General features: G+C 49.9%; 1 protein-coding gene and 1 long non-coding RNA gene across 4 annotated transcripts; one reads left to right on the top strand and one right to left on the bottom strand.

The window, feature by feature from the left end:
* The first annotated feature begins 895 nt into the window (after positions 1–895).
* LOC140601822 (uncharacterized) lies at positions 896–9,208 on the top strand. Its single transcript, XR_012004929.1, has 5 exons — positions 896–1,392; positions 6,311–6,552; positions 7,104–7,437; positions 8,067–8,130; positions 8,813–9,208. It is a non-coding gene; the product is annotated as an uncharacterized lncRNA (long non-coding RNA).
* A 5,400-nt stretch (positions 9,209–14,608) lies between these two features.
* RNASEH1 (ribonuclease H1) lies at positions 14,609–25,037 on the bottom strand. 3 transcript variants are annotated; one of them, XM_072771253.1, is made up of 9 exons: positions 24,827–25,037; positions 24,328–24,443; positions 20,954–21,112; positions 18,789–18,888; positions 17,792–17,846; positions 17,504–17,588; positions 16,796–16,920; positions 15,189–15,307; positions 14,609–14,855 (listed from the first exon to the last, which is right to left on the bottom strand). In XM_072771253.1, the coding sequence occupies exons 1-8, from the start codon at positions 24,955–24,957 to the stop codon at positions 15,221–15,223; spliced, it is 858 nt and encodes a 285-aa protein (XP_072627354.1). In that variant the 5' UTR covers positions 24,958–25,037; the 3' UTR covers positions 14,609–14,855; positions 15,189–15,220. The 3 variants fall into 3 exon arrangements, with proteins under 3 accessions (XP_072627354.1, XP_072627355.1, XP_072627356.1); XM_072771254.1 differs by having other exon boundaries at positions 15,189–15,276; XM_072771255.1 differs by lacking the exon at positions 20,954–21,112.
* Between the last annotated feature and the right edge of the window lie 587 nt (positions 25,038–25,624).

Genomic DNA, 25,624 nt, shown 5'->3' with positions numbered 1-25,624 from the left:
CGGCGCCTCCAGGAGGAAAATAAAACTGCGTGTTTATTACAGCGGCGGGCACCGGGCTCATCCTCCACTCGTCATCGTTTCTGGGATCGTTCTGTCCCCCGAACGCTGGCGCCAATAAAACTCTTCCCCAACCGTGCCCCATGGCACATACATTGAGAGAAATGATTGGCAAAAACCGTTTTGAGGTCAAAAACTTTGAGGGAATGGGGGCGCCAGGGTGGCTCAGACGGTTAAGCATCAGACTCTTGGTTTTGGCTCAGGTCATGATCTCAGGGTTGTGGGATCGAGCCCCACGTCGGGCTCCACGCTGGGCATGGCGCCTGCTTGGGATTCCCTCTCCCTCTGCCACCCCTCCTGCCACTAGTGCACGCACACGTGGGAAGAAAGAGAAAAGAAGGAAGGAAGGAAGGAAGGAAGGAAGGAAGGAAGGAAGGAAGGAAGGAAGGAAGGAAAGAGAGAGAGAGAGAGAGAGAGAAAGAAAGAAAGAAAGAAAGAAAGAAAGAAAGAAAGAAAGAGGAGAGGAGAGGAGAGGAGAGGAGAGGAGAGGAGAGGAGAGGAGAGGAGAGGAGAGGAGAGGAGAGGAGAGGAGAGGAGAGGAGAGGAGAGGAGAAGAGAAGAGAAGAGAAGAGAAGAGAAGAGAAGAGAAGAGAAGAGAAGAAAGAAGAAAAACCCACAACAAAAAACACCTTTGAGGAAATCTCCAATGCTGCGTCTGTTCTGGAAAGTGCTAAGAAACTGTTTCTGGGTAACAAACCCTTACCCGTGGCCGGGTGGGGCATCGCCCCGATTCCAAAACGACCCCAACCAACGTTCCTTGGGCAACACTGTCAAAGGCGCGGTCAATCTCTGAAGCAGTAGTTACTAGAAGTTTGCGGGACATACACCAAAAAGACGGATTGCAGACCAGGAGCCCTTAAACGAAAACAAGGGGGGGGGCTCGGGTGCTGAGGAGGGGCGAGGTCCCCGCTCCCAGTAAGTGGTTACCACATTAGAATTGTCTTAAATGCCAGAGAATTGGTTAGTGGGTACCTCCTACCAACTTTTGGGAAACACTGTGAGTTTGGCTCACGATTTCCGGGGGCACATGGGAGAGGTGACCGAGGTCAAGCTAGTCTTGCAGAGTTAATCTGTTTGCATGACCAAGCTGGGGTTGTTTGCTCAGGGAATGCTCAAGGCTGGTGTCTGTTTGCTTTGGATGCTGACACGCACGGCGCTGGCGGGCGGGGAAGAGGGCCGAGCGCACCGGGCTCCACCGTGAGCCTCAGGACCCGATCTTCTTAGTGATAAAACCCACAAGAATGTAAAAATACTAGACGCCGAGGGCCGGACCGTGAGGGTAGCTTTTCAGAAAGCCAATCCCACTCTGATGGAAAATGAACTTTGACCCGCGTGGTAAGATTCTCACAGGCCAGGTGTGGGCGGGGAGGATGGGGGAGCACAGTTGAGCCCTGTCAGACAGCGGGGTCCCCCGGGGGCACAGGTCTCACCGAGGGGGCCCAGCACCCCCTACGCCTGCCCCCCCACTCCCTCAGTCCTCAACCTCCCTGCTCTGCCCCCACTTCCCGCTAAGAGCTGAACCTGCTTTTCTGCTTTGCTCAGACCCTGGCGCTCCGTGTACCAGTCCATTCCGCAAACATTTCCTGCGCCAGGACTTATTCCAGGCCCCGGGCACGCAGCCGCAGGGAGCCCGCAGGCAAAGGAAATCCCTGCCTCCACAGAGCCTAAATCCTAGTGGGGGAGACCAACCGAAAAGCCCTACCTGGAAGGCCAGGGGAAGTGGGAGCATGACGCGGGGAGAGGGGAGTAAGGGTGACCGCGTGAGTGTGTGCAGACGTGTGCGTGTGGCAGAGTCAAGGAGGCGGGAGGAGGGGCAGGGAGCAGAGCCGTGGCCTGCACGGAGCTGAGGGAGGGAGGGCCCAGCCGCAGGGCAGCCCCCACCCCCAGCACAGTGGAGGAGGGGCTGCGTGCACCTGCAGGGGCTGCCCCAGGAGAGAAGGCCAGGTGCGGGGCGGGGTGCGGGCCTCTCTACCCCGGGGGAGCCCCTAGGGAGGCAGGACGACAAGCGGGGCTCCCGTGGCCCCCGGAGCAGAGGCTGGGGCGAGACAGGACAGGTTCTGGAGCGGATCTGAGGAGGCGGGCGGGCCGGGGTGTCCGCGGCCGCGGAGGACACTGCACAGGTGGATGCTGAGTGGGGACGCTGGGCCGTCAGGGTGGGGGCGACGGTGGGGTCCCGGCAGGGTCGGTGTCCTGCGAGCCGGAGCAGGGACTGTGAGGCCACCCCTGGAGCACCGCGGGGGCCGAGGCCCTGTAGTCTGTCCAACCGTCCGTCCGTCTGGGGGACAGAAGGGGTCGCCGGGCATCCCCCCACCCACCCAGCCCCGCCGGCCTGGTTTCCCTCCTCACTCAGCCCCTGCACCCCTGCCCAGGCCCAGCACAAGATGCGCGGGGGACAGAACCCCAGGAGGCCCACCTGCGCTCCCCTTCCCTGACCTGCATGTGCGATGCGTACCTGTTTGTATTAGACACGGTATGTTAGTTGAGAAAAATCAGAAAAATAACTCGGGGCTTCCAGAGTGTTCTCATGCACACCCTTCCTGTCTCAGTGAAGGTTTTCACGGACCCCCGACCGGAACGAACACCAGCCAGCTCCTCCACGTAGGAAGGAAGTAGTTAGGTCCAAAAGCAAGAGCATTTGGGGAGCAGAGGGGAGGCTGACACCTGCGGGGAGGCAGGGGGAGGCGACGGAGGGCACCGCAGAAGCGCGGCATGGAGCTTCTCTTTCTCTCATAAATAAATAAAAATTTTATTTATTTATTTTTTTAAATGTTTATTTATGATAGTCACACAGAGAGAGAGAGAGAGAGAGAGAGAGGCAGAGACACAGGCAGAGGGAGAAGCGGGCTCCATGCACCAGGAGCCCGACGTGGGATTCAATCCCGGGTCTCCAGGATCGCGCCCTGGGCCAAAGGCAGGCGCTAAACCGCTGCGCCACCCAGGGATCCCTTCTTTTTTTTTTTTTTTTTTTTTGATTTTAAAAAAGAGAAGAAGAAAGAAACTGTTTTGCTCTGCTGCATTCCATCACCTCAGTGCACAGGCTGCAGGGGGATGGTCAGGAAGGGCCAGAGGAGGCCGTCACACATGGGGCTGTCGCAGGGACGTAAGAACAGAAGAAATGAAACGACTGTTCTTTAAAAAACAAAAAAAAATTTATGTACGTACTTGACAGAGAGAGAGCAGGGCCAGGGGGAGCAGCAGAGCGAGAGGGAGAAGCAGCTCCCCGCTGAGCAGGGAGCGGATGTGGGGCTGGATCCAGGGACCCCGAGATCATGACCTGAGCCCAAAGCAGACACTCAACCACCCGAGCCACCCCGCTGCCCCTGAAATGACTATTCTTAGCAGATGACAGGATCGTAAAGCCCAAGGAAAAGAATGGGAGCAGCTTCAGAAATAGAGCCCCGTAAGTTCGTATTACAAAATCAATGTTAGGAAAGACAGAGGCTTTTCCATATGCGAACAGTAATCAGTCTCGATAACTGCATTAAAAAGCGGATTAACTTGGAATAAACCTAATAGCCATTCTGAAGGTGCCATGGGCACGTTTCTCCTTTTTCCCACTCGGTTATTCACTTAACACGGTCCGTTTGCACCCTCCCCGCCCCCCCACCCCAGCTTTCCTGGGGCACAACTGACAAAACTGCATGTATGTAAATGTGTGTGACGTTCACGAAGACTTGATTGCTTTAGGGTAGTTTTAGGTTCACAGCAAAGTTAGGAGGAAGCACAGAGATTTCCCCGGGAGCCCCCTCCCCCGAAGCCCGCCTGGCCAGTGTAGACGAAACAGGGTGCAAACTGAGGCATCGTCAATACCCAGAGTCCAGAGTTCGCCTTAGGATGCGCTTTTGGTGTGGATGCGGGCGGGGGTAACCACGTGCAGCCATCACCATGGCGTCACGGCCCTAAAACCCCTGTGAGCCCCACCGGCTCATCCCTCCCTCCAGCCCCCCAGCCCCCCAGCCGGCTCTGCTGTCTCCACGAGGTCACACAGCTGTGATCGTGCGGTGGCCTTTTCGGGCTGGCTCTTCCACTTGGCGGCGCGCACGTCGGCCCCTCCGTGTCTCTCCGTGGCTCGATGGCTCATCGCTCATCGCTCGGCGGTGGACAGGGGGTTCCACCGCTTAACCGTTCCCGTGGTTGCTTCCGCCGGCGGCTGGCAGCTGGGAACAAGGCCGGGCGCAGGTTCTGCGTGGCCCGGAGTTTTCGGCTCCTCGGGGCGCACACCAGGAGCGCCTGCTGACCGTGGGGGGCACGTCGGGCTTTGTCAGAAGCGGCCCCCCTGTCCTCCGCAGGGGCCACACTGTTCTGCGTCCCCACCAGCGAGGAGTGTTCACGCTGCTCACATCGTCGCCAGAGCTGGCGTCGAGCGTTCTGGGCTTTGGCAGTTCTCCGGGCAGCCGCGGGGCCTGGCGGGATCTGAGCTTGCATTTCCCTGCCCGACGGGAGGCGGGAGGCGGGCGTCTTTCCTGGGCTTACCGGCCCGCTCCGGTCTCCCTCGGTGACGGTCGGCTAAGGTCACGGATCTGGCTTTCAGGAGGTCGTTGGTTCTCTTATCCCTGAGTGTTAAGTCTTTTGTGTAGTTTGGATACCGGCCCTCTCTCAGGTGTGTCTTCCGTAAATATTTCCCCTGGGCTTTGTGGGTCTTCTCACTGTCTCCACATTGTCTTTCACGGAAGCTTTTCATTTTTTTTTAAATTTTTTTTATTTATTTATGATAGTCACACAGGGAGAGAGAGAGAGGCAGAGACATAGAGGGAGAAGCAGGCTCCATGCACCAGGAGCCCAACGTGGGACTCAATCCCGGGACTCCAGGAACGCGCCCTGGGCCAAAGGCAGGCGCCAAACCACTGCGCCACCCAGGGATCCCCGAAGCTTTTCATTTTAACAGAATCCCGCTCTGTCTGTTCCTTCCCAGATCGTGCCTGTGGCGTTGGAGCTAAGAAGGCACCGCCTCACCCAAGGGCACCTAGGCCTTCTGCTACCTTCTCTTCCAGGAGTTTCATGTTCTGGGTTTTCCATTCAGGTCTACGATCCATTCTGAGTTAATTCTTGTGAAGGTGTCCGGTCTGGGTCCAGAGTCGTCCTTCTGCACGTGGATGCAGTTCTCCGGCAACATCCATAGTTAAAGACTATCTTTGTTCCGTCGTAATGCCTCTGCTCTTTGTCAGAGACCAGGTGCCTATGCTTACGTGGCTCTACTTTTGGCCAATTGATGATTTGTGTATATGTCATCAAATGGTCATCACGATCAAGCTGATTAACACACCCATGGCCTCGCAGGTGACCTTTTAGTCGTAGGTGCGTGTGACAAGTATACAGCACGGTCTCATCGACTACAGTCACTGGGCCTTATTTCTGTTTCCTTAAGTGCCTTTAAAAGGCCTTGAGTAAATAGATGGGAAGCCATATATACAGGTGATCAATAGATGTATCAAAAGACCATGCCTGACCTCTCCAGAAATTTCAAGTGTAAGTCAGAGCAAGGAGTCTGGTAAGGCCTTGGCAGACAGGAAGGAGGGTGACCAGTGAAGGTTTGGGGAGACTTCATATTAGCTTGTGGCAAAATGCAAACTTGTGCAACTTTTCTGAAAAGCAGTATGGACACACGCCCAGCACCCCCACACCCACACACTGTGTGCATTTTGCATTTGGTCCCGGGCTGCCCTCCTCCCTGGGGAATCACAGAACAAAGTAAGGTGCCTTCCCTGAGAGTAGATGATGTGACAACTGGCCTCTCACGACGTCTTTCTAGATGAGTGGTTCTCCTACCCTCACTGTAGAGAAGGATAAGGAGACCCTCGTCTCTCGTGTCCCAGTGTGTGTTCACGGGACAGGTACCAAGGGGAGTGAGTAGAAGAGAGACATCACGTCCCCAACCACAAGCTGGATCATGATGTCGCTCGAGAACAGGTCCTACGTGGAGCCTCACCAATTCATTGTGACTAGAGGCCCAGACAGACGCCCTTCTGACAGTGGGTCAGCCACACTGCCTTAGGAAAAGATGTGGGTCACCCTGGATCGTGACGCCGTGGTGGCCAAGGAGCCATAATTGAATGACCCAAGAACCTTTTTCAGAGCCTTTTTAAAGAGCCATAAAGAATGTGCTTCTTTGGGGTATTATGGGGACAGGAGCCCCATGACCTGTTAAATTCCTTAATTCTAGTTTCTCTTTTTACATCTCATTCTCTTGCCACCCAATACTCTCCATGCGGGACTCCCCCATCACATTCTAACAAACACAAAACCAAAACCACAGGGACTGCTCTCATCGTGCTAAGTGACCAACACCCTCGGCAGGGAGACCCCGGGTGATCCGCTCTGCTCCAAAGGGATGGCAGGCTGGCTGGGGTCGGGAGGCTTCCGAGTGAGCAGTCTGCCTCCTGACCGACTGGAACTCCTCGCGCAGTGTGTGTCTTCGCCCAGTCCTGCCATCCCCTCAACACTCGCCTCCAGATCCGGGGAGCACTGGAAAGAGAAGCACTATTCAACAATAACGAGGTGGGGACCAGAGAGGAGATTTTTAGAGATGAGATCATTAGGGATGAGATTTTTAGCATGTGTAAATATTTTAGAAACTCCCCAAGAATTTTTTAAGAGAGAATATGTGTGGAAGCCAGACAGGGGGGCAAAGGGGAGAGAGGGAGAATCTTTTTTTTTTTTTTTAAAGATTTATTCATTCATGAGAGACATAGAGAGAGGCAGAGACACAGGCAGAGGGAGAAGCAGGCTCCCTGCGGGGAGCCCAACATGGGACTCAATCCCGGGACCCCAGGATCACACCCTGGGCCGGCGGCAGATGCTCAATTGCTGAGCCACCCAGGCTGCAATCTTTTTTTTTTTTTTAAGAATTTATTTATTGGGGAGAAGAGAGCGAGCACACAGGTAGAAAGAGAAGGAGAGGGAGAAGCAGGCTCCCCACTGAGCAGGGAGCCGCATGTGGGGCTCAATCCCAGGACCCCGAGATCGTGACCTGAGCCAAAGGCAGAGCCACCCAGGAGCCCCTACAGTTCTATTTCTTAATTTTTATTTTTGTTCTTTTGGGGCTTCAGCAAAATGACGTGGATGCTATGAACTTAACAATTCCATTTGGGAAGATCTGTCACCTAACAAAGCAAAGCTGCCTCACTGCCACATGCAGAGCAGAGTGAGAAGAATCATGCGTGCTGCCTCCCACGGCCAAGGAAAGCTGCGCCCGTGGCGAGGGGAGAGGAGGGCCGGCATCCGAGGGGCAGAGGACCAGACGACAACTTCATTCTCTCCCCAAAAAAGAGGGGACTGGACTCCCCTGGGGACCTGGCTCAGGCTCCCCACACACTGCCGCGACGGGGCCCTTAAGCATCTCTCAGTCCCGGGACCAGAAGTCCTAGATGGATGTGGCAGCAGGTCGGGTTTCTGGGGAGGGCGTGTCCTCACGTGCCCTTTCCTGTTCTCGGAGGCAAGGGCAGGGCAGGAGCGAGCTCACTTGACCCGAATCACTGCCTCGAGGCCCTTCTCCACGCACAGCCACCCCGGGGGTATCAGGAACCGGGGTGTGTCCCCCAGCCCGTCACAGCTAGGACTCAGGTTGGCCCCGGGTTGAAGACATTAGGTGCACGGCGCTCGTCCCGTGCCTCCCAGTGAAGGGGCGCGGGGCCTGAGGAGCCCAGGTGAGCCGGGGGACGAGGGTGAGCAGAGGCTGGAGCCCACGAACCCTGCGAGGCCTGCCCTGCGGCCCGGGCTCTGCCAGCGGGAGTCCCAAGGGCGAGTGCCCACTCCCTCCTGTTCCCTCTGAAAACAGGCCTCTGGAATAGTCATTTTTGACGTGATTCAAAATCAAGATGACAGGCCGGGGTTTACACGTGCAGGGTGCCCCCGCCCCCCCTCCCTCAGTGCTCCCGCACCAGTGGGCGTATCCCCCCCTCCTGCACAAACCGCTGCAGGGGCCCCTCGCTCTGCTTCTCAAGGGGTCAGGGGACCGACTGTGAGCCGCCCGGGGCCACTGCGGCGAGCGCCCGGTGTCCTTTCCTTTTCAGATACTACAAACCTTGCCTCGGTCTGCAGTGCAAACTCCAAAACGTGGCAAAGGGTGGAGCAAAGGTAAGTAAGTGCCCTCTGCATTTCAGCAGACAGGGCAGTGGTCTCCACTCGCGCTCACCCCAATAGCACGGGGGCGCGCGGTTTCCCAGCAGCCTCACTGACCTACGGATTTTCGCTAATAAATCCAATATTATGAGGAGGATACAGAAAAATGATGTCTCGGTGTACTGACAATTTGCACGCTCTCAGGAGTGAAGCTGAACATCTTTCCCTTGCTCGAGGGCACGTGTCCCGGAGTGATCTATGACTGGCCCGTTCTTCTATTATTAGTTTTCTCACTTCCTACAAGTTCTTTATGTATCAGAAAAATCAGCCTCCTGTCATAGCAGCTCCAGATCCTTTTCTGAGTCTGTCTATGCTTATGGCTTTTTAAAGTCTTTTTAGTTCAAGGGGCACCTGGGGGCTCAGTCGGTTAAGCATCCAGCTCTTGATTTAGGCTCAGGCCATGATCTCAGGATTGGGGGATCGAGCCCTGCTTGGGTTCTGCACTGGGTGTGGGGCCTGCTTGGGATGCTCTCCCTCCTTCTCCTTCTGCCCCCCCCACCTCACTGTGTGTGCACGTGTGTTCTTTCTTTAAAATAATAAATAATAATGTCTTTTTAGTTCATGATATTTTGATTTTTATGTGATCTTTTTTTTAAATGGAATTTGTTTTTTTAGATTTTTTTTTTTTATTTGACAGAGAGAGCACAAGCAGGGGGAATGGCAGACAGAGGAAGAGGGAGAAGCAGACTCCCCACTGAGCAGAGAGCCCGATGCGGCGCTTGATCCCAGGACCCTGAGACCATGACCTGCGCCAAAGGCAGACACTTCACTGACTGAGCCACCCAGTGCCCCATTTTTATGTGGTTTTAACTTACTTTTATGGTTAATGGATTACTGAGTCCTAGGGGAAAAGACTCTGTTTACCCCACTGGTGAGTTATCACCCTTTATATTAAATTTTTGTGCACCGGGGCAGCTCAGTTCATGATTCTGGGGTCCTGGGATCGAGCCCCATGTCAGGCTCCCTACTCCGCAGGGAGTCTGCTTCTCCCTCTACCTCTGCTGCTCCCTTTGCTTGTGTTTCTGCACCCTCTCTCTGTCAATAAATAAAATCTTTAAAAACAAATTCATTCACTCCTTCATTCATTCTCATGCACCTCTGGGTTTAAAGAACAGAGCTGTATAGAGTGGGCATAGGGCTGGCACCTGCCAGTCCTCTCTCCTACTGCACTGATTCTATTTGTATTTGTCCACTGAGGCTCCCTAAGAAGCACCAGGGAGGAATCCTAATTTTGAGGCCTATCTTGATGAAAGCTGCTCTTTGCATGAAATGACCACTCACGTCAGTGTCAGGACCGGAGTGATCCTGTGCCGCTCTCTCTCCCTCCCAGCCCCTTGGCGGACGATTAAGAACCACAGCCGTTTACACAAATTGGCCCCGGGTTCTCAAGCATCTGAACGCCTCCTATGCATGGGGGACAGGACGCCGACAGGTGGGACCCTGCCCCTGTGGTGTTCACAGGCTAGAGGCTGTGCCTGAGCACCGGAGCTGCGGAATGGGAAGCAGCCTACCGCTGCTAGACGCTGAGCTCTGACAGCCTGCTTTCACCGGGTTCTGGAAGTCCCATCACCATCTGACATGAAAGGGGGCGGTTACTGAGCAGCTTCCCCTTCCTGCTCCAGAACTACCAGAATATGAACATTAGGGAGACATCGACACATGGAGGATACAGTCTTCCTTTTAAGGCCCAGGCTTGCCTGACTGGGGATAAACATCACTGGAAACGAGATGTGGCTTCGCCCGGGCCTGTTTACCCCACGCAGGCTGCCCACCCGCCAGAACAGGTTTTTGGTTTGGTTTAGCTCGTATTTCATGTGCCCGTCTGCAGAGACAGCAGAGATCTTCTCAATTTCCAAGCCCCAGTGACGTAGTCACCTCATCGCTCTGGTGTGGAAGCCACTACTGCACTTCAACGGCCTCCATTTGCAAAGCATTAACATCACCTCTTGCAAGCAGCATCAGCTGAAGAGCTCACGGATCCACGACGCAGAGCACTCCCTGTGCTGCACGTCGTCACTCAACCATTGCCTCACGTTGACAGAGCTGACAAATCACAGATTTCTAAAGCTGTAACAATACAGCTGCTTTTTACTTACTCATCTTTTTGAGAGAGGAGAGAATCTCCAGCAGACTCATGTTCAGTGGAGCCCAATGCGAGGTTTGATGCCACGACCCTGAGGTCATGACCTGAGCTGAAACCAAGAATCAGACGTTTAGCCGACTGGGCCCCCAGGTGCCCCCCAAAAAGGGGCTGCTTTTTAGATATCAATAAGAGATTTTCTATTAGTAAGAAGGAATTTGTTTCCTGCACCTCTCTTATTGCCCTTCTCACTAGAAGCGGCTGGGCCTCATCTTACCTCAAACCCCATGACCGTTCTGTTCTGTATGGATATTGCTTGCATTTGTGCAAATTTGCTAGTAGCCCGGACGGTTTTGGAAGGCACAATCTTTTATCTCTGCATTTCCAATCCTGGGTATATAAAAACGTACTGCCCTTAAAAACAAAAATCAGGTTTTCGGAGGGTAGGGGCAGCAGCAACAGCACTTTTGGGTCCTCCCAAATCTTGACCTGAAACAGAACCACAGGCATCTATAACAGAACTAGGGACAGGCAGCACTGACAGGGGTGGGCAATGCCCTGCTGAGGGGAAAGTCAAATGGTAAAAGATGTTAGCTGGGGTTTCTAAGAGTCAAGTACACACCTGCCAAATGACCCAGCCATTCCACTCAAGAGAAATAAAAGCACATGTTCACAAACAGACGAGTACATAAATGTTCGCAGCGGCTTTATTTACATCAGCCCAAATGTCCATGAACAGGAGGACGGGCACACAAACCGTGGTGTCCCCACACAATAGCCACCCCTTAGCAATAAGAAGGAGTGTTACTACCAACAGACACGGCATGGGCGAATGGCAAAATAATTATAGGGAGTGAAACAAGCTCCCACCACAGAGTTAATGTTGTAGCACCCGATTTATATAAAATCTTAGAAAAATACAAATTGGTTTATAGTGACAGAAAGTAGATCAGTGGTCGCCTGGGGCTGGGATCAGGAAGGGATGGATTTCAGAGTGGCATGAGAAAACCCTGGGGTGACAGGCCGTTCTGGCAGGGGCTTCACAGGGGACTCCATAGCCCACTTTACACAGGTGCCATCTGCTGCCCCCCAAGCACAGTCCCACAAAGACATTAAAAAGCAAAGTGGTGTGGTGACTCCACAAAGCCGACACGCGGATATGAGGGACAGGGCCCGCCCACCAGGGTCTGCTTATCTGTGGGGAAAAGCATGGCTTTTCAGAGGGACCATGAAAGGACGCCCCAAAGGAGCCAACAGGCGTCCACTGAGAAGTGTGGTGGGCCAGCCTGAGGACAGCAGCTGGAGTAGGACACTTGTCCCCCCTGGTGGTGAATGGGTGCAAGGGACCTGCTGCAAGGAGGTCTGAGGGCTGGAGCCAGGTAGCCTAAGATCCACAGCAGCCGTCCCAGCAGGGACCCATGCTGTGGGGACAGAGCCAGCACCAGCAGGACAGGGTCAACGGAGACAGGAAGAAGGACTCGATGCGGGTGGGGCAGGGCCAGAGCCGGGAGAGCTCTGGAAGCTAGCTGCCATACTTTTAACATTAGTCAGAATTCAACAGAAAAGAGAATTATGTGAAGTGAGAAAAACTACCTGAACTTAATGTTTATAAAAATGAGCAACTGGAAAGTATCGATCCCACACAGAACTATTCTCAGAAAAAAAGACAAAGGAGCAGAACAAACACCTTACAGACAGCAAGACATGCCAGAAAGATGTACCCACCGAATAGATCCAAATGAACTGTTTCGAAACACAAAAAATGAGATCCAAGATGGGAAGACGACAAATCAGCATGAGAAAATACCAGAAATAAGGTGACAGAGCTCAAGCAAACTAGAAAGACAAGAAAATTAATTTCAGAAATGAGAATCAAGAGCAATGACAGAAAATAATGCCTTTAGAGATGGGACATCAACAGGAGAACAACTTTTAAAAAACAAACTTAAGAGATGCAAGAGATTCAAGAAAATGTGGAAAATATAGGGGATGGGCAAATCAGATTTCAACAAAGAGATAACAAAGTCCCCCCAAAACAGAACTCCAAAGCATGAAACATAGAACACTGAGCTGCTGTGCCAGGAACCCCTCCTGAAATAGCGGATTTGATTTGAAAGTACGCACACAGAGCCTCCTGAGCTCCTGCAAACACCAACCCCGGGTGGTCAACACATGACAGGGTCTAACACAGTCAGAGTAGCAGGGAAACCACACCTCGGGACATGGAAGCAAAAAGAGGACGTGACTCGTAAGAAAAAGAGACTCATTAGGCTTTTCATGATGGAAGAGAACGAAATAAATATTTCAGATACTCAAGGAAGGAAATTGTGAGCCAAGGATTTCATATCCTACAAAACTGATCTCAAGCATAAAGCAAACTAAGTTCAACGGGGGAGTCAGGGCGTGTGGTTCCCAAGGTGACACTGACCCAACGTGCTTGTGCGAGTAAGTACATAGAAGTGAGACGAGATGAGGTGAGGACAAGTGGGGCAGATTTTATTGTACAATGGTCAACACTGTACATCCAGTGCTATTCTCACCATCACAGCAGCATAATATACTAGAATCCACAATACTTCATGTTGAAGTGGAAAAAGCAAGTGCATACTTAAGGAGTATCAGTCCCATGAGTCTCAGCAAGGAAGGTCACACAGATACCATATAGAAGAGTTAAGTACCCTGAAATCCTGAGTTTCTATTGGGAATATCAATATGAGCTCAAATATTGTATCTTTAAATGTGTGTACATGTTAATTGTTTGATAATTCTATTCACTAAAAGGCCTAGAAGCCATGACCAACCCTCTAGCGATGAGCACCAAGCATCTGAAATACCTTTTCTGCCATTAAAAGAAACTAGACATTCTGGGGCTCCTGGCTGACTCTGGGGAGGAGCAAGCGACTCCTGATCTTGAGGTCATGAGTTCCAGCCCCACGAAGGAAGGAAGGGAGGGAGGGAGGGAGGAAGGAAGACAGACAAACTAGAGATTCTTTGAGAAACAGCCAATTCCAGATCTGGAGCAGGAAAAGTACAAGATGGGTCTAGAGAACCTTGACACACCAGACTGCAACAGAGCCAGTGATGACTGGGTACACATGCGTGCGAGGTCTGTACACATACGTGTGTGCACACGTGGACTGTGTGTGAGTGGGCCCACGGTGTGCACCTAGGTACGGGTGTGGTCCGTGCATGTGTGTGCACGTGTGAATATAAAACAAATCAAGAGCCAACCTGAAGAGCCTCTCTCCTACAGGCCAAAGCTACAATTTGGGTTCAATGAAGATAAAAATTGCAATGACCTGAAACCTATTAAACAGGCTTAAGTACATGATCTCATGATACATACATGTTATAAAAATACATAAATAGAAAACCTTAAGTGGTCACTTTCTAAGGATGACAGGGAATCAATGATCTTTGCATGTACCCTATCCTGCCTTTCCGAAATGAATGCTACCACTGGGTAACCAAATAGCAGATGAGAGAAAGTGTCTTCTTCTAAAACTGTTCCAGCCAGTAAGTCTAAGCAAAATCACAGAATACCACTATTCTGGAACCCCCGAGTCATCAATCCTAGGCACTGAGCACCAGCAGCTGCTGACACCATAAAGATGAGAGCAGCCTCTGCCCGCTGATGAAAGCACGTGGCCACCCACCATCCGCTGAGTGTATGGAAGCTGCTTCGGACCAAGCCTCTGGGTCCAGCTGCCAATCTGCAGAAATAGAGAGGCCGGAAGAAAATGCTGGACTCTGCACCCGGGAGAACCCATGTGGCAACATGTAGACCCAGGCAACCAACAGGACAAACGGCCAGGCTCCTCAACAGAGAAACCTCACATGGAGACCAATACACGCAATAAAGAGACTTCAGAAATATCCAGTCTAAGAAAAAGTAGACAAGGCTCAACTGCCATTAAGAAACGCAAAGAAGTCATTTCTATAAAACTCAGGATTCACTCTGGAGGGCGGGCAGGGCTAGGGTTGGAAGAGCACGTGGAGAGCTTTCTGGGGTGTCTGCAAAGTTCTAGTTCTTGGCCTGAGTGGTGGTCATGAGGGTATTCACCTTATAGTAATAACTCAATCAGCAATACATCCATGTCCTTTTCTGTAGGTTTTTGATGAAAAAGTAGTAAAAAAAAAAAAAAAAAAAAAGATAAAAATAAATGATATCAAACTTTAACTTGCATAGTGTATTTTATTTTAAAAAGTAGGCTCCATGCCCAGCGTGGAGCCCAATGCGAGGCTTGAACTCACAACCCTGAGATCAAGACCTGAGTTAAGAGTTGGACGCTTAACTGACTGAGCCACCCAGACACCCCATCTTACACCGCGCTTTTAACAAAAACAGCCAAAGAAATTTTAAGAGATTTATTTACACATCTTGCTCTGTAAGTAACGGTTCCTAATCAAAGATCAAGAGCCAGGGCTACGTGCAGGCTTGTCTTGTACACGGGTGCCAGCCAGGTAAGCCCCGGGCTGCACTCCCTCTGCTACGGCGGGGGCCCGGGCGTGGGCTGCAGCCACCAGGAGAGCACTGCCTCGCTCTAATCCACGGGAAGGTACAAGTCAACTCGAACCTCCTGAGACTCGATGCTGCCAACTGGAAGGTAAATGGACACTTTCAGAACACTCCCAGACTGTGCCTGCATCTGTAAACCACTGCTGTGTTCATGCCTTATTAGATCAGAGTCCTAAAATTTCTGTCCAGACTGCAGTAAAACTAATGAGAACAGCATCAAACTCAATCGAGCATAACACTGAAATCTCAAATAATGCTCAAATCTCGAAGGACGTTCAATTTGTTATACATTTAACCATGTGGTATCACAGGATATCCCAGAATGACTGATTTACTTTGCAAGTCGTGTCTGCCCATCTACTCCAAGTTTTATTTTTCACAGCAGTAAGGAGAGGTAAGAGAACAGTCACTCACTCAAGTTTTTCCAAGAATTAAAATCATTTCGTTCAGTCTTCAGATTGCTTAGCTCCTTCTCTTGCTAATCTGTCAGCTTCTTCATTGCCTGTAAATCCCGAATGACCAGGAACATGCATCTGTTAAATAAATTTTTTTCCCTTTTATCTTTACTGATTTTTTTTTAAGATTTTTACCTATTTATTCATGAGAGACACATGGAGAGAAGCAGAGACACGGCAGAGGGAGAAGCAGGCTCCCTGCAGGGAGCCCAATGCGGGACTCAATCCCAGGACCCCGGGATCATGACACTGAGCCACCCAGGTGCCCCTGTTTACTGATTTTTTACATACACAACACAGGAGTGCATCCTGTTTCCAGTGGGTGGAGAACGGCTCCTCCCACACCCCCACTTCAACACAGTTCTAAACAGCACAAACTGTATGCCCAATGCATGGATGCGTGCAGGCATTTACTAAAATCCCATCTTGATTCTCCACAAATTGGGTTATACCGTTTTTATTGATTTTTTTTCCCACTTAATGATGGAACTTGGAAAGCTTTCCAGGTAAAACACATGTATATACTGACGGACAGATACATATCTAACATACTATATTCTCTTTAAATGCTGTCAGAAAGAAGAGCTATACGTCTGGGATTTATTTTCATTTTTTTTCTAAGTAGGTTCCACACCCAGTGTGAGCCCAACACGGGGTTTGAACTCATAACTGTGAGATCAAGACTAGAGCTGAGATCAAGAGTCAGACGCTTAACTGTCTGAGCCACCCAGGTGTGTACTTATGTGGTATGACCACTGCTGACGTTTACATTGCTGAAAGGCAGATTTAAACCTCAGGTTACCAAGCTGTTCTCAGTGGTCTGGGGGTGGAAGAGCAAGGCAGGGTTAAGACAATGACTACAGTTTAACTTGCTCTGTAGTGTTTGAAAAAACATTTTAATAAAAACTATCTATTATAAGAAAAATATTTCCATTTTGGAAAAAAAGTCATCCTCCTCAAGTCTTACCACTCTTTTCCAGAATACCTTACAAATTAGTTTTATTTTGACATTACGACTGATTCCAAAGAATCCTACAGGTTGACTGCCAGGAGTCACTTAACAGGGAGGAGGTGAGCCCAGGTGGGGCACTCCCAAGCACAGCTGAGACTATGTGAAGAATATCGAATACCCCTCAGTCACGCTGCCAGAACACTCACTGTGTTCCACACACAGGCCAAGAACAAGAAGTATTACTTGCACAATGATCAAGAGTCAACTGTGTTCCGATTTCTAATACACGCTATGATATTAATTTTGTGGAAACTGTTATTTTAACTTAACTCACTAAATCATTTAAAGAAACCACTACTCTCTCCGGTTAATTTAGAATATTTGGTCCTGGACGTTTGGGGGCTCAGTCAGTTAAATGTCTGACTCCTGATTTCAGCTTGGGTCATGATCTCAGGGTTGTGGGATCGAGCTTCACTTCGGGCTCCATACTGGGTGTGGAGCCTGCTTGAGATTCTCTCTCTGCCTCTCTCCTTCCTCCCTCTCCCTCCCAAAACAAAAAACAAAAAACACACAAAAATAAGTCCCAGGACATGAGTGGTTAAGAAAACACTTACCCACTGGATGTCCATGCCCTGGGTGAGCTGCTCCAGGGCCACAAAGTCCTCCTTGTTGATCACCTCTTTCCCTGTGCTTGTTTTCCACCCATTCTTCTTCCAACCTTGAACCCAATTAGTGATACCTACAAGAAACACCCTCACAGTTGATGGAACTCCAATGTCCTGGTCTCCTTTCCTCCCTAGACTTATACCTGCTCTACTTGTCTTCAGAGCAGCGGGCGGACTTGCCACTTGCCCACACAGGCTGTACTCTGTCTGGGGCATAGACCTGGCTACTCCTCTGCTCATCCCTTTGCTCAGACTGGCGTGGACTCACAAGCCCCAGCCGAGGAGGACACCTCCTCCACCTCTTCAACCCCCCTTCCCATGTCCTAAACATGCTATTTCCCAAAGGAGACATCAGCACACCACCTTAGGTTACTGATGCCTGTTTAGACTCAAAGGACCATGAGAGCAGGGACACATCTATCCTGTCGATCCCACCACCCCTCCTTAGGTGCGGGGCAGATATGTCTGGGTGGCAAATATTGGGGCAGCAGAACTGGGCCCCAGAATCCCTATCGTCTCTTTATACCTGACAAACCAAACGTCCTCATTTACCACTTAGGTCCCAATAGGATACAACACCTCCTACTGGAGAAGGAAATACCAATTTCCCTTCATGTTTACTAGAAAAACACTAGAAGTAAAAACGTAAAAGCTTACCATTTATAGTAAACATACTGTCCGTATACAAAACTAACTTCTTAATGTTTTGCGCCTTTGCTTGCTCGATGGCTTTGCAGGCTGCCTTGAAGAAACAAGTCAGTCATCATGCCATTGAAACTGTTCAACTTGCAACATTACTGATGTTCACAATCACTTCACCATTTAAACAATCTTTTTCTGTGCTAAGTGTAACGATTACACTCTGTGTGAAATAATGCTCCACATACAGTTCTGTTTGCATATCTATTTGAATGGGAAATGTGGGAAATGTGTCTGACAACTTACATGAATTTCTGCTCTTTGGTTGGTCTGCCGCCCAGGAAGCCTAATGCCTACATTCCTGGTTTCAAAACAATAAAAAAGAAAATGAAGTTAATTTAAAAAGCTAATTTTCAAAGTGGTTCCTTAAGCCTCTCAATGGAAGAAAGGCTTGATATATTTTTTTTGACAATTGAAAGCATCATACAAAAACAGTCTGTAAAAATCAAACCAAGAGTACTAACATTTTATGGAAAAGCCCCATGAGATGGTTTGTGAAGAACACTAGGCCAGAAATCAAAAGTGAGGTTCTATTTCTGGCCCTGAAATACATTAGAGTGTGTGGTCTTGGGTGAGCACTAAGCCAGCCGCAGACACTCAGTGCCACACAAGCTGGCTACCTCTTACAGGATTTGAAGCTAAAACTAGGTATCAAAGAGAAAGTGCTTCATAGACCACAAGTCAAGAGAAATGTAAAATCTTATTACTGGACAGCTTACATTACATTATGCCCAACACTGCTGTGGGCTCCTGTGAATGCTGAAGGACAAAGCTCAGAGGGATATGGCTATGTCACGGGCTCAGATCCCTCTGTTACACTGAATTTTAGGGCTGCCCAGCGTATCTGAAAGATCACACTTTCCATCACCCTGACCTTGTGCCTTGTGAAACCTGAGAGGTCCCCTCTAAGGTCACACAACTTCAGAAGAGTCTGGTGACCTGTCCCTTGGACATCTTTGTCAAAACCATCCCTCAGGAGACAGATGACTCCTCTAGAGGGGCAGGGAAGTCATTCTGGTGTAAGAGGTTATCAGTGAGACACAGACTCATCGAGATCCAGGGGAAAGAAAACGATGCTGAGGCATTTTACGTTCTGAAGAACAAAGCCATCAGTGTCGACATGAGCTAAAGCTTGTTCTTGTGCTACCTCTGCCAACGCTAAGCAAACAATAAGCAGACCCTGTGTCACTCCTGACAAGGTTTAGAATATGATTCACTTAGATCTGAAGCCTTGTTTACGTACCAAGGATGGCCCGGCCCCCAGTAAACACCAATTCCTGCTCGTGCCCTCCTGCGTCCGTTACTGGAGCAGCAGCCATCAGTGTAGACGACGACAAATTCTCCTGCAAGAGGGAACTTGGTGAGTGTCACTGGGACCAAAGCACTAACAACTGAGACTCATTTAACACATTCACTAAGCCTGAATTCATAAAGTGAAAGTATTATACAATGCAGTCTACATCTTCTGCCTAGGAAAACACGATCAATTCCTCACATACGAGCCCGACACTGTGATTAGAACACACTCACACCTAGGTTCCACATGACAGACCAATTAACAGCAAAGGCAGTCACTGTGAACCTAGAACCTGCTACCGTGAGAGCTGTTGTCGCATCCCCCACGATGGAGGTCACAACAGTGCCTCTCTCCCTCTCCTCATGGGGGGCAGGGCGCACACTCATTCCCAGGAGCTGTCCATGCAGATAAGTAACACCTGGGCACGATGAGGACCTGTCTGCCAGAAAGTCTAGTCCTCCAACAGACGTCGGTCTAAATTGTTTCTTAGTAATATCTGCCTCTAGTGGACTAAGGTCCGCTGTTTTTGAGACAGAAAATCTGATCAACATTGCTGTAAAGCAGAAGGCAGAAGAGGAATGGTATGAGGCCACTCTAGGGCCACTGGTGATCAGAATGCTCCCAGCAGGGCAGCAGGACAAGTCAGGTCGACAGGTCTTGAAGAGAAGGACCATGGGAGCAAGTAGGGGCCTTGCTCTATGTGCTATTTGTCAGAAGGATGATAGAGCGGACAAGGCAGAGGCAAAGGGAAGAGGAGGGAAGATAGAGTGTGGGAGAACGAGCGTGTTGGACAAGAATCCTTGGTTCCACTGAATTTGACGCTATCAACACAACTGCCTTTCTGGTCACTGAATTCTGTCTCAATTCTGAATACCTATCAGGTACTGCGTTAAGTGCCACTGTGAGTACCTTGGAAATGGCTCATCCCCCAGTCACCCCACAAGTATGTGCTCTGATGACTGCTGGCAAATAACCAAATCAACATTTTTTTTTTTACATAACTGCAAAATTCATTTATGCAGTTTTAATATGGCTTGACAAAACATTTTCTATTGGTTTTCCTTGAATTAAATGGTAAGATAGCTTATTCCTAGAGAAAAATTGGAACCTACAAATATACTGATTTATATAAAAATGCCACTTACTAAAATAAAAAGAAAACCCCACTTACTCCTACTTTTTGTTTATATATATTAAAAAAACAAAAAGGAAATTCATATACCATAATCACTAACTATAAACTGATCTCCCACAGTTAAAGGTAGAGGAAAAATTCATATTACTTTGCCTCTCTAGACAAGGTAAGATCACTTATGTTTTGCAAAGGCTAAATGTAAACGGTAAAGATACTGGTGCTAAAGAAAAACTCTGAAAAAAATAAATAAAATAAAATGAAGAAGAACTCTGTCCAGGCCCTTTCTTCTCTTTTAAAGATTTACTTATCTAGGGCGACTGGGTGGCTCAGTTAGTAAAGCATGTGCCTTCAGCACAGGTCATGATCTCAGGGCCCTGGGATCGAGTCCCGTGTCGGGCTCCCTGCTCCTTGGGGAGTCTGTTTCTCCCTCTGCCTCTGTGTCTCATAAATAAATAAAATCTTTAAAAAAAATGTATTTATCTATTTAAGAGATAGACACGCGAGCATGTGCACAGAAGGAGGAGCAGAGGGTAAAGGTGAGGGGAAGCAGGCTCTCTGCTGAGGGCTGAGATCTTGGCTTGAACTGAAACCAAGAGCTGGATGCCTAACCAACTGGGCACCTCAGGGTCTTTCTTATTTGAAGAAGCTGAGGCCTTTGCATATTCTCGCAGTGACCTGAAATGCTGTGTGCACAGAGAATACCAGTATTTCAAAAGGTTACTGTTTTTAATTTGTAGGCCATGTAATGCTTTTCCAATGAACGTCCAAAGTTTTAATAATTCCACACAGTTCGATCAACTATCAAATAGTAATCTTTGAGATTTTTAAGTGAAGAATGAAATGCTAAACATTAGCTTTTCAGATAAGAATGAAAATGCTGAACATTAGCTCAGTTTCCCCTAATAAGGGGGGAAAAATTCTTACACTTATTTCATGATTATTATATAGAAAACTTAAGAATCCAAGAGAGATGTACCCATATAAGAAAACATGTCTTTGCTAACTGGAGGCATGGATTCCGTGTTCTGTCTCATATGCTTCGCACGTGGCTCTGCATTTTCCTCTCCATCCGAGGGCTCACGGAGTCGCTTGCTGGCTTTCACTTGTGATTCTTTTTCATGTTTATTTTCTGGCCCTGAAAGATCAAGTCTACTTAAAAACCAGGAAAAAAATAAACATAACATGAAATGCTTAAGAATCCAGAAATTGAGGAAGTGATTAGTGTCACTAAGACTGAGATACCCTCTGTATGCAGCCCTATAAAGAGGAAATGACTTAAGACTGTCAACACTGTCTCAGATTTCGGTGTCCTATGAAATTACTCTAAGTTTTCCATGATAAGCTTGGTAAGAGCAACAAGAAGACAAGAGCAACATTCCTATTAAAGTAGAAATCTGCTTCTGACAGATAGCAGAGATACCAAAGCTGGTGAACCCTCCAGGTATGGTGGGCAGTTTGACAATCTGAGGGACTCTTTCCCCATAAAGAAACAAGGACTAGAATTTTGTAGATACCACTCTAGATACTTCATCTCCCTCAATGTCAAGCCGAGAACCTCCAGGGAAGTTGGGAGGGCACAGGTAACTGGACCTTAAGTAAACAGATAGCGGGCCACACTGAGAGAGGGAAACAGAAACCTGACAGCAGAGGGGACCAGGTTCCTTCAGAAGCTCAGCCGGTGGACGCAGGATTAACCCCAAAGGCTTCTCACAGACTCTCTCAGGTTATACGGGAGCAGCTTTTCCTATGTTCTCATTTTATGGAGTAGAAAAAGGGCACAGAAGGAGCAACTAATTGTATCTCCAAAATAACCACTAAACCCAACACTACAGATTCACTTTCAGCTCTAAACCAGGGATGGGGAAATGGGGCTCCAATGTTGACTGAACACCTCCACGTGGGTCCAAGTCAGAACATGCTCCCTGGAGCAGCTTCTCCACCCATACCTGTCAGAGGACTGCTAAAGATTTTTTAGCAAAATCTGGGCGAAGCCTCTATAGTGAGCAAAGTTTGCTGTTCCCACCCTGCTATATCTGTGTTACCCTGTATTTACCTTTAAAATATTCCTCTAGGTATTTCACGTAAGTAAACCCAAAAACACAAGTACAGGTCAAAGGCTAATTTTATACAATTTTATTACAATATAAATATTGTTTTATTTGTAGTAAAGTTAAGTTCAAATGAAAGTTTTTAAAGGACAGGTAAGACTTTGAAGAAAAAAAGAGGCACGGTTGTCAGATAATTTTGCCTTCACAAAATTAGGTTGAGTAAATAAGTTAAGCCCAAAACAGCTTACATAAATCACAGTAAGTGGCAAGTAGCTCAAGAATCCTAAAATAAGAGACGCCTGTGTGGCTCAGCAGTTGAGCATCTGCCTTTGGTTCAGGGTATGAACCTGGAGTCCTGGGATCGAGTCCCACATTGGGCTCCCTGCATGGAGCCTGCTTCTCCCTCTGCCTGTGTCTCTGCCTCTCTCTGTGCGTCTCTCATGAATAAATAAATAAAAAAATCTTAAAACAAACAAACAAACTTTAAATCCCATGGGATGCCTGGGTGGCTCAGCATTTGATCATCTGCCTCTGGCTCAGGGTGTGATCCCAGTCCTGGGATGGAGTCCCACATCAGGCTCCCTGCCAGGAGCCTGCTTCTCCCTCTGCCTGTGTCTTTACCTTTCTGTGTGTGTCTCTTATGAATAAATAAATAAAATAAAAAATGTTTTAAAAAGTCTTTTATGGAAAAAGAAAAAGACATTAAATCCCAACTTACATATATGTCACTAGCTAGGAGATCTCTAACCTTTTAAGAAAGGTGATTCATAGGTATAAAGAACTACTTTGCCTTAGAATTTAGAGTATTAAACACACAGAAACATACTTATCCTGGAAAAATTGAAATATGGATAAGTCACTAATTGGTTAAATAAAAGATTAGTGAAAAGAAAGTATTGAGAATCCAACTAAGGTGACAGCCATACTTCCAGACTTGTTTTCTGTCCTGAACTGATTTCTCCATTGCAGCAGAAAATGTAACAGTCACATCACAGCTTCCTTAAAGCTGGTGGGGAGACCCAGAGGGTGAAGCAGATGCACAGCGAGTAAGGCTCTGGCCTGCTTCAGGAACTCGTCATTCGGGCAGATTCCTAAGCACGATGGCCTCTCCTTGACTTGCGCTGTCCACAACTGTTCTGGCCTCTCAAAGGAGCAGCTGTTTGAAGTTTGAGCATCTCCATGGACTCTAGAGAGCCTGCTCAAAAAAAGCTAATTCAAACCACTGTCTCCTCACCTTAACCCACTAGTAAAAAAATTTGTGAGTAAAGCTAATGAGACACAACTTCTTCAAAGTAGGTTAAGATCTACAGTTTACCCCAAACCACATGGGGGTCTGATCCTTGGTGCAGTCGAAAATCTGAGTGTAACCTGTGACTACCCCGAGGCCTTACTACTGCTAGCCTGTTAACTGGAACCCTTACTGATAACGTAAACAGCTGATTCACAGCTATTTTATAAATGTCTTATGCACTGTGGTCTTACAATGAATAGAGACTAGAAGATAAGAAAATCATAAAGACATAATAATAATAAACGTATGTAAGTGTAATAGAGTGAAGTCTCCATATAAGTTGACCCACATAGCTCAAGTTCATGGTGCTCAAGGGTTAACAGTACTTTAAACATTTTGTGCTTTCAGTGACCCTTAGTCCTTTGTACTTGACGCTCCTCATACTGGGACCCGAACTTCAATCACCTACACTTTCTGCGACATGTGAAATTGGAGGAAATTCTGATTGTGTGACCCTGTCCCAGTAAGAAGGAAACACCATACAGGTGCATGCCATGAAACAAACTGCATTCATCACTTTAAAACTGTAGCCCGGGGGATCCCTGGGTGGCTCAGCGGTTTAGCGCCGCCTTCAGCTGGCGGTGTGATCCTGGAGACCCGGGATCGAGTCCCACGTCCGGCTCCCTGCATGGAGCCTGCTTCTCCCTCTGCCTGTGTCTCTCTGCCTCTCTCTCTCTCTCTCTCTCTCTGTGTCTGTCATGAATGAATAAATAAAATCTTTAATAAAAAATAAAAGTGTCGCCCGTTCGATTCAATGACAGGACAAGCATTTAAACACAGAGTTAGCAGAGTGAGGACTCCCAAGTGGACCAGGAGGCTGGAGTCCCAGCCTGTCTCTAACACTGTCACCAACGGAAACCGCTGAGCTAAACCGCTCTCTGCCTGTTGGGAACATGGAAACGACCACCACATCTCCTCTATTTAGGAGGCCGCTCTGCAGACCAGGTGACCCTGGGGCTCTGCAAGGCTTCCAGCAGGTCAAGGCGCCACAGTGAGGGGAGCAGGGCCTACCTTCCGAGCCATCTAGGCCGGCAGGCTTCCTGACGAAGGCCCAGGCCTCCTCCTCCGTGGCAAACTTCTTAAATCTGGCAGCGGGGAACCGGTCCACCTGGGCTCTGCATTCGCTCCTGGAACAGAGGGCCGGGTTACTGCCTTCCTCCCTTACTGGTCCTTCCTAACCGGTCCTTTTTTTCTTAGGCCGGGAATGGTGCTAAACGGGCTGGGGGCACAGCCGGCCGCGCCTGCTCACGCCTGCTCGCAGCCGTCTTCCACGCTGTGCGGCGGCACACCAGCACGTCACGTAGGAGAATTTGGAGGGGGAGGCGGCCACCTCCAAGGACGCTGCCCGGCACCCAGGCGTCACACAGGGGCGAGGAGGCCGGGTGTACCGGAGCCCCACTACGTGTCACCGCTTGGAAATTCCCTCCCCGAAACTGAAAGGGAGGCTCAGGCGGAGGCTCCGGGGCCGCCCCACGCCAGGCCAGGGCCGCCCGCCGCGGGCTCCACTCACCAGGTCTGGAAGACCCCCGCCTTGCGGCCCCTCCTCACGGCGTAGAACATGCTGAGACTGCTGCAGCCGCGCGCACTGCAGCTCACGGCGGCCAGAACGACTCTGCGCGCCGCGCCCAGAAGCCTGGTCATCGCTCCCCGCCCGCCATCGCCGAGCGTCTCAGCGTCTCAGCGCGCCGCTCCGAGCCACCGTCGCGCAGACCCAACTTCCGGCGGCGGCGCGGGGAGATGACTCAGATCCCCGCGGGCTTGGGGGCGGGGCCTAGGGGCCTGGCGCCCGGCGCTTTTCCCGGAAATCCGGGAGAAAATCGGGCTTGGGCGGTCCCGGGTGGGGCGGGACCTACGCAGGTGGGTGGGCACTAGGGCGGGGTGGGGCCGCGTGAGGGGCGGGGCCCGGGCGGCGGTCTGGGCGGGCGGTGCCACGAGGGGCGGGGTCTAGGCGGTGACGTGGGCGGGGCAATGCCTAGAGGGGCGTGGCCTTGGCCCTGGTGTGGGCGGGGCAGTGCCCTGGGGGCGGGGTCTAGGCGGTGATGTGGGCGGGGCAGTGCCTTGAGGGGCGGAGTCTGGGCTGCGTGGGTGGGCGAGACCTCAAGAGGCCCCTCCTCTCGCTCCTCTTGGGCCTCTCAGCCTTGGGGGGCTGTCCAGGGTCCCCCGTGTGCTCAGGGCCGTCCAGCCTTAGGAAGAGGTGACTTGCCCCCTAACTGCCGTAGGGGCGGGAAGGACTGGCATTCCGCGCCGAGAAAGAGCTGAGGCCGAGGAAGGGCGGCGCCCCCCCACGTGGGTGCGTGACCCGCAGGGT

The sequence above is a fragment of the Canis lupus genome, chromosome 12, assembly GCF_048164855.1.
Source record: "Canis lupus baileyi chromosome 12, mCanLup2.hap1, whole genome shotgun sequence".
In the NCBI taxonomy this organism is placed as follows: domain Eukaryota; kingdom Metazoa; phylum Chordata; class Mammalia; order Carnivora; family Canidae; genus Canis; species Canis lupus.
The sequence above is the reverse complement of the archived record's forward strand: the minus strand, read 5'-3'. Positions and strand labels throughout refer to the sequence as shown.